Here is a 9163-nt window from a genome sequence, read left to right as displayed (position 1 = left end):
GTGGCTATTTCAAAGAGTTTTGCAAAGACAAACGTCAAGGTTTGTGTATATATATGTACACACACACACACACACACACACACACACACACACACACAGACACACAGTAACAACATAATCATTCTGAGCTTTTTCTAAAAACAATCAGGGTTTACATCCTGAAAGCACCACGAGCGCTGCCCATGTTTCATCACCTTCTCCTACTCCTTGTCCCTCCTTCTCGTTCTTCCTCTCAGTCTCTCAGTGAGCCTATGACAAATTATGTCATGTTTAATCAGTGGCTAAACTCCCAGCGGCTGCTGTTTCTCCACTCACACTCCCGAGAGTGAATTAATTCAGCGAATCAGGTTTTATTGTCTCCCCGACACCCTCATTTGTTTGCCTGATGCCACCTGCTTCCCCTTTTATTCCCTCTTTTTCATGAACATGCTCTGACTCTACTGGCTCTCTCTTCCGTTCATTTACCATACCAGCTCACCACACCCTTTCTGCTCACACAGACTCTGCATGCTCTTTCCCGTTTTCTCTCCCTCCTGCTTTCTCTCTCTCTCTCTCTCTCACTGTGTGTGTGGGTGTGGCAAAATGCAGCATTGGGTAACTGTAAAGAAACAGAGCCCCGGTCGCCATGACAACCTGAAGATGAAAGGATAAGATAAGACACTAAGTGCCAAGATTGCAATGTAACATCATTATGGCGTGTGTTTGGACAGGAAGTGAGGGAGACAGAGGAGTAAAGGGAACAAAAGACAAATATGTTACTTACCTGATTACTACCTGGTCAGTGATTGTGAAAATAAGTTGTGGGTCATGTGCTCTAGCTCATAACTGTAGAACATACCTATGAATCGGTGATAGAGCAAAAAAATAAATAAAAAAAATTACATTATTCAATGTTTTATGGTTTATTTCACTCTAAACTCAATTTTTTGGGGAGTCAGGAGAACAATAACCTTAACCAAACCACTATTATTGGAAATTTTATTCAAACTGTTTGAGGCTAAATATAATAACAATTCTGTGCTAAGATAATCATGCAATGAAATTATGATTTTTTTTTAAATGAAAATGTTCTAATGACACAGTCTTAAACGGTAAATGGTATATTTCACCGCAAAAATTTATTTTTTGTGTGAAATTGTTCTATTTTGATGGTCTTATATTTCACTACTGAGTTTCCCTTCACACGAGTAGACCTCGGTAATGTGCTTATGAAATCAATTTAATGCTCTGTACAATCCAGAGTCAGTGCAGGACAGTAATGAAAACTTTGCTGCTGACACTCTTACTCATATTGCTGGTCAACAAATATCAAATGCGTAACCTCTGCTCATATCAAACTATCACAAACACACACATATAGACTATAAACAGCATGACTGTAGTTGTTGCTACAGTGACTCTTGTCCTCAGCAGAAATGGAGCACAGGGTGGGGCTTCGGTGTGATTGACAGTGATGATGTCATAACTATGAGCTCAGCCTGCAAATCATGGGCTCCTGCAGCGCAGAACGGAAATTTACCTGCCCCTCCCCCACTACATTTCTCCTCTCTCTCCCTCTCTTCGTATTTTTCCCCTCTTCCGTTTATCCCATCTCTCCTTCCTCAACACCCCCACTCTCCTCCCTTTCTCTAACCCTCTTTTTCTCTCCCATCCCCCTCTTGTTCTACCACACAGGCAACATGCATCTGCTTAGAAGGAAAATCTCAGCCAGTGCAGAGACAATAATAGAGCTAAATTCTGCTTTGTGTGGTTCTTAACACAACAAAACACAACAAAGCACAAACCTGCAGGGGTACTGTAAAACAGCAGAGGAGATAACATTAAGACAAATATATATATATATATATATATATATATATATATATATATATTTATATATATATATATATATATATATATATATATATATATATATATAACCACACAGTATGACCAAATGTAGGAATCTAATGTTGATTAGAGACCAACTAAATCATCCTCATGCATTTAACTGATTTAACAATCTACTAAAGTATACAGCAGAGACGAACACAACCAGATCGACCTAAAAGCATAGGGATGATAGAGAGAAAGCATTCAACTGGCCATTAACAATATCAAACCATGCAAGAAATAAAATACAGGTTTGATCTGCGAATGACACAGCACTATATATAGGGACATAACACAGCCCTTCTTCAAATTAAAGGCTGAAGAAATGATCTGTATTGCTCCCACCCTGCTGAGGTGCCTCAGCTGCAGGGAGAGAGTGACAGTGAGTGGCTGGACTGCAGCTAAAATTCTAATCTACAGAACCCTGTATACAAAGTGAATTTAAATGAAAATTCAATTGGGAAATAGCTTCTAAAAGGATTGAAAGGGATCAGTAAGAAGCAAAGACAAATTCAGTGGTAGCATCCTTTTTTGCTGTTTATGTGCCAGAGATCATTCCAGGGGAACACAGAAGCCAGGCATGGCCTCCTTAACCAACATGACACAGGCAATGACAAATCCGCTCCACGTGACAACCGTCTGACTCATGTTCAGACCTAGAAACAACCATAGTAATTTCTGCATAATACAAGTGGCCAGAACTAGGGAAAATAAATGAATAAAGAGAAAACAAAACAAACAAACAATAAAAAACTTTAAATAAAATACAGCTGCAAATATGAGAAAAACCCTTGAAACGGATCTGTATAATTTGGCCAAACATAAAATGTGGTATTCCATAGGCACCATAAAAAGTCCTACTCAATTCGGCACATTGTTGCTGGACAGATTCACACTATGCTTAATCTTAGTGTGTTTCAGCACCATGGAGAGTTCTCAGTCTCAGGCGACCTAAAAAGGCCCATGGTTCTGCAGAGGTGTCAGGAACTCAGTACAAGACGTGGAACTATCTATAGGCACACATAGGAACTGAAGAGGGAAAAGGGATATTTTAACTGGACAAATAGAGGCCCCTAGAAAGACTTACCTTTTCTTTATTAGGAAGTGTTTGTGTTCTGGTAAGAGTGTCTCCTCCATTAATACTGATCAGATCTGCATCTGCAGGCGGAAATGGCGCAGGAAAAACCACTACGTCACTCTTCAGTGTGTCCGAGCTAAAACACACGTCATACTGCTGAGCAGATTTGGAGTAAGACCAGCTCCCGTCAGGGTGTGTGGTGATCATCGGGGTGCTGTACCTGTCCAAACTGCTGTCTGTCCTTTGGCATTTTACAGCCATCAAACTGATGAGACTCAGTAAAAAGATGACGGACACGCACACAATGGCGATCAGCAAATACAGATTTAAATCCGAGAAACTCTCATCCTTTATCGGCTTATGTCTGAATGTGGTCTTGACGTCACCTGCGCTTTCAACAATCACAACATCAATAGACACAGTTGCTGACAGTGAGGGCTCTCCGTTATCACACACCAAAATGACCAGCGGGTGAGTTTTCAGGTCATTGTCACTCATTCTCCTCTTAGTCCTGATCTCCCCGCTGCTGGTTCCGATTCGGAACAGATTGTTTCCTTTGGGTTCAGAGATGTGGTAAGACAGCAGCGCGTTGTAACCAGAATCTGCATCTACAGCCCTGATCTTGGCCACAAAGTAACCCGCATCAGCAGAATAGGGAATGTTCTCTGTGTTAACGGAACCGAGCTCGGAATAGGGCGCGAGAATCCCGGGACTGTTGTCATTCTCATCCAGGATAAAAACATTTACAGTCACGTTACTGCTGAGCGGAGGAACACCAGAGTCTGTGGCCTGAACTTTGAACTCAAACGTTTTTGTCTCCTCATAGTTAAATGATTGTAAACTGTGTATATCCCCACTATCAGGGTTTATACTTACAACGGAATGTGTATTTTCAGATTTATGAAGTGATAATAATCCATAAGTAATTTTGGAATTGTCATCTAAATCTGGATCGACAGCAGAAATAGTGTAAATGATTTGGCCTTTAGGGCCATTTTCTTTTACAAAAATATTTATGACAGGATCTGGGAAACGTGGCGGATTGTCATTAACATCAGAAACATACACTGTAAAAACACGAATGGCAGAAAGAGGTGGAGTCCCTTCATCTGACGCCATGATTGTGACATTATATCGATCAACACGCTCTCTATCCAATGGCCCATCCACTACAAGAGAGTAATAATTCTTATACGACGACTGTAATTTAAAAGGAAAATCACCTACCACTTTCCCATGCGTATTCCCATTCTTTCCCGAGTCTTTGTCCGATATCGTTATCAAAGCAACCGTTGTTTCTTTTTTAGCATCCTCCCTTACTGTGTTCACTTGTGACGTTAATGATATTTCTGGCTCGTTGTCGTTTATATCTAACACCTCTACTAATATTTTACAGTGAGCGGATCGCGGACTGGACCCTTTGTCTTTAGCCTGAGCATGAATCTCGAAAGCATTGTGTTGCTCAAAATCCACACTGCCCTGCACTGAAATCACGCCGGTAGAAGAATCAATTTTAAAAACGCCGTTTGTTTTGTCATCGCTGTCTTGGTGAACTAAAGAATAAATAATTTCACTATTTACACCTTCATCTAAATCAGTGGCACTCAGATTTATGACTAATGTTCCCACTGATGCATTTTCAACAAGACGCACTTTGTAAAGAGCTTTGCCAAACACGGGTGCGTTATCATTCACATCTTGCACATTTATGACTATCTGCATTGTACCTGATTTAGGTGGTTTTCCTCCATCTACAGCAGTCAGTGTGAGCTCGATCACAGGCTGTTTTTCTCGATCTAAAGCTTTATGCAGCACTAACTCAGCCGACACACTCTGCTCTCCTCCGCTTTGTACATCCAGGGAGAAGTGCTCGCTCGGACTCAGCTTATAGCTCTTTACCGAGTTCGCTCCAACATCAGGGTCCGATGCTCTCGGCAACTGAAATCGGTCTCCAACAAAGGCATTCTCTGATATGTTGAATTGTTTAGACCTAACGCGAAACGATGGAGCATTGTCATTAATATCTAAAACATTTATCTCAATGCGAAACAGGTTTAACGGATTATTAACAATGGCTTCTAAATTCACTGAACATTGCGGTGAGGCAGGGCAAAATTCCTCCCTGTCGATCCTTTCGCTGACAAACAGAACACCAGTTTTCAAATTAACCTCAAAATATGTTCTTCCCAGAACAGCGGGGATATGAAATCCACGTGATTCCAGTTCTTGAACATTCAAATTGAGATCCTTTGCGATATTTCCAACAAACGTACCCTTGTTCACCTCCTCCGAAATGGAATATGCGATCTGGGCTGAAGCTATAGACAGCAAACGCAGCACAACCAGACACACCACGGTCCCGCCAAGAAGAATTTTCCGAGCCATTACGCATCTATTTTGTAAACTCCATCAGTCGCCGCAAAAAGAATATTAATAAAACAGGTTCCATACTTTGGTTATATTCCCATATATGCCATTTTGTTTCAGTGCATACAGCCATTAAGACGAAACAGAACAAAGCGCATGAGCGCGCGCTCAAAGAAGATTGAGGAGGAGCCAACGTGGGCGCGCACAAAAGTTGCAAAACACTTCTATACTGACACCATGAGGCTTCGAAGAAACAACTATATTTACAGTATCAGATAAAATTATATTTTCTTTATATTCTCAATATCTATACATTTTAGAAATATATAATTTTTTACACATTTGACAATGGTATCTGACAAATTAAATACATTAAATAAATACTTTATATGTTATATCTTACCTTTTCTTTATTAGGAAGTGTTTGTGTTCTGGTAAAAGTGTCTCCTCCATTAATACTGATCAGTTCTGCATCTGCAGGCGGAAATGGCGCAGGAAAAACCACTACGTCACTCTTCAGTGTGTCCGAGCTAAAACACACGTCATACTGCTGAGCAGATTTGGAGTAAGACCAGCTGCCGTCAGGGTGTGTGGTGATCATCGGGGTGCTGTACCTGCCCAAACTGCTGTCTGTCCTGTGGCACTTTACAGCTAGCAAACTGATGAGACTCAGTAAAAAGATGACGGACACGCACACAATGGCGATCAGCAAATACAGATTTAAATCCGAGAAACTCTCCTCCTTTATCGGCGCATGTCTGAATGTGGTCTTGATGTCACCTGCGCTTTCAACAACCACAACATCAATAGACACAGTCGCTGACAGTGAGGGCTCCCCGTTATCACACACCAAAATGACCAGCGGGTGAGTTTTCAGGTCATTGTCACTCATTCTCCTCTTAGTCCTGATCTCCCCGCTGCTGGTTCCGATTCGGAACAGATGGTTTCCTTTGGGTTCAGAGATGTGGTAAGACAGCAGCGCGTTGTAACCAGAATCTGCATCTACAGCCCTGACCTTAGCCACAAAGTAGCCCGCATCAGCAGAATAGGGAACGTTCTCTGTGTTAACGGAACCGAGCTCGGAATAGGGCGCGAGAATCCCGGGACTGTTGTCATTCTCATCCAGGATAAAAACATTGACAGTCACGTTACTGCTGAGCGGAGGAACACCAGAGTCTGTGGCCTGAACTTTAAACTCAAACGTTTTTGTCTCCTCATAGTTAAATGACTGTAAACTGTGTATATCTCCACTCTCAGAGTTTATGTTGATCATGGATGTTATCGGGCCGCTTTTCGAGCTTTCTTGTAAAGAATATGTTATCCGGGCATTATCACCTACATCAGGATCAAAAGCAGATACTGTATGAATAACAGCTCCAATCTGACTGTTCTCTTTCACATAAACATTAATGATGGGATCTGAAAAGCGCGGCGCGTTGTCATTCACATCAGAAACGTGTATAGTAATGACACTGGTGCTAGAGAGAGGCGGGGTCCCTTCATCTGTAGCTGTGATAGTCACATTATACTCAAATGTCTGCTCTCTGTCTAAAGCCCCGTTAACAACTAAAGTATAATAATTCTTGTACGAGTTCTGAACTTTAAAAGGAGCAGATCCCTGCATTTTTAACGTTACCTGTCCGTTTTTACCAGCATCATTATCAGCTACAGTTATCATTGCAACCATTGTGTCAATCGGAGCATCTTCTTTAACAGTGCTCACTAAAGACGTCACAGATATCTCCGGAATGTTGTCATTGATATCCAAGACCTCGACCAATACTTTACAGTGTGCTGCTTTCGGGTTATAACCTCGGTCTTTTGCTTGTACCCTGAGTTCGATTGCATTCCTCTGCTCGTAATCCACATCTTTTTTTACAGTAATCTCACCTGTTTCTGAGTTTATCGAAAATGCATCAACATTTTTGTCATTGTTATGATTGACTATTGAATAAATGATTTCACCGTTCACACCCTCATCTAAATCAATTGCTTGAACAGTTAGCACGTGCGTACCACTTGCTGCATTTTCAGTTACTTTGGATTTATACAAAGACTTAGTGAAAACCGGAATATTATCATTAACATCAACAACGTTAACTATAATCTCTGTTGTACCAGATTTTGGAGGTTTTCCTCCGTCTACAGCAGTCAGTGTGAGCTGGAAAACAGGTTGTTTCTCTCGATCTAAAGCTTTCTGCAGCACTAACTCTGCGGACACACTCTGATCTCCACCGCCCTGTACATCCAGAGAAAAGTGTTCATTTGGACTCAGCTTGTAGCTCTTTACCGAATTACTGCCCACATCCGCGTCAAACGCGCTCTGTAATGGAAATCTCTCCCCTGAAATAGCTGATTCGCTGATATTCAAATTTGTTATTGATGTCCGAAATGCTGGCGCATTATCATTAATGTCAAAGACATGTATCTCAAATCGGTAAATATTCAATGGGGAACTAATCATGGCTTCCAAAGGCAGAGAACATTTAATATTCTGATCGCAAATCTCTTCTCGATCAATTCTCTCTCTGACATAGAGAATTCCAGTTTTAGTATTAAAATCGAAATACCTCTTGTTCGGTCCCGGAACGATATCAAACCCTCGTACCTCAAGATCCTGAATATTCAGATTAAAATCCTTCACCAAATTCCCAACTGTAGTGCCTGGGTTTGCTTCCTCCGACACCGAATACACCAGCTGTCCGCCTGCTATATTCCAAAGCCAACACAGAAAGTACGCAGAAATCCCAACCCGAAATCTTGATTGCCCTTTGGCCACCATTGTCTCTAAACCTTCTAGATATGCCAAAGTGATAAAAATCCGATAGCATAGTCACTCAGGAAATATTCACAGGAAACCACTCGCTACAGCAGCTTCCAGACACAATGGCGAATTCTGAACAAAGCCTCTCTGCTCGGGAAGCTAAAATAAGGCGGAGCTTAGGGAGTCAAAAAAAAATTGTCCTGTAAAAATGGAAGGCTAGTGACATCGTGCGGACAACTGCAAACTACACTGTTTCTAAATAAAATATTTTGCTGTTTAATCTGTCGGTTATAATAGCATAAAATTAAAATCAATTTAATAATGCCTAGAACGGAGTAACTGTCCACATCAGACTGCCTATCTAATCATAACAGTGGCACAAACTTAACAAGGCTATTTAACTGGGAAATAAATCAATAAATAACAAATAAAACATAAAGTAAAAGTACAAGACACAATAAGAAGACCTGAAACGGAAATATATTGCTTCTTTAAGGGCAGGGGTTCAAAGGTTTTTGTAACCCGAACCCCTGTGGCCTAAATTATTGACTTAAAGAACCCCTCCTGAGATTTTAAATAAATATTTCAATAATATAATGCCATATTAACATGTTTACTTGAAAAATATTTTTTATCCGTTTAAAAGTTTTTTTTTTTTTTTTTTTTTTCAGTCAGAATGATTTCACATGATCACAGTTATCATTATCATCAGTGTATTGTTAAAATGTGCTGGAAGTGTTCCAGAAGTACTGATACTCTCAATGAAAACATGTTGAAAACCAACAGGAAAAAAAAATAAAAAAAATTATATATATATATATTTGTTGACTTACAATATAACATGTCATCTACAAACATGCACTACATGCTCAAATAGCTTTAAGCAAAAAAAATCGAATAAAAATAAAATAAAATAAAATAAAATAAAAAGGTTTTATAAAAATATAAACCTCATATTTCATCCTTTACATAATTTTCTTTTAAGAAACGTATGGGTCAAAATGATACATTACAGGCATTTTATCTGCTTCATAAACAATTCTACATTTACTTCTTTATTATTGAATTTTGAAATTTTAAGA

At 40.0% G+C, this 9163-nt stretch overlaps 1 protein-coding gene across 1 annotated transcript; it reads right to left on the bottom strand.

The window, feature by feature from the left end:
- Nucleotides 1-1924: 1924 nt before the first annotated feature.
- Nucleotides 1925-8950, bottom strand: LOC109101894 (protocadherin alpha-8-like). The gene is made up of 2 exons (XM_042770596.1): nucleotides 5721-8950; nucleotides 1925-2959 (listed from the first exon to the last, which is right to left on the bottom strand). The coding sequence occupies exons 1-2, from the start codon at nucleotides 8097-8099 to the stop codon at nucleotides 2924-2926; spliced, it is 2415 nt and encodes an 804-aa protein (XP_042626530.1). The 5' UTR covers nucleotides 8100-8950; the 3' UTR covers nucleotides 1925-2923.
- Between the last annotated feature and the right edge of the window lie 213 nt (nucleotides 8951-9163).

This window comes from Cyprinus carpio, chromosome A14, assembly GCF_018340385.1.
Source record: "Cyprinus carpio isolate SPL01 chromosome A14, ASM1834038v1, whole genome shotgun sequence".
Taxonomy (NCBI): Eukaryota; Metazoa; Chordata; class Actinopteri; order Cypriniformes; family Cyprinidae; genus Cyprinus; species Cyprinus carpio.
Note: the sequence above shows the minus strand (reverse complement) of the source record. Positions and strands in the feature narration are given on the sequence as shown.

Excerpts from the sequence above, each read along its gene's own strand:
- LOC109101894 (XM_042770596.1), bottom strand. The coding sequence starts at position 8,099 with ATGGTGGCCAAAGGGCAATCAAGATTTCGGGTTGGGATTTCTGCGTAC. Across the intron at positions 2,960-5,720 it reads CACTTCCTAATAAAGAAAAG|GTAAGTCTTTCTAGGGGCCT; the intron begins GTAAGATATAAC and ends AATAAAGAAAAG.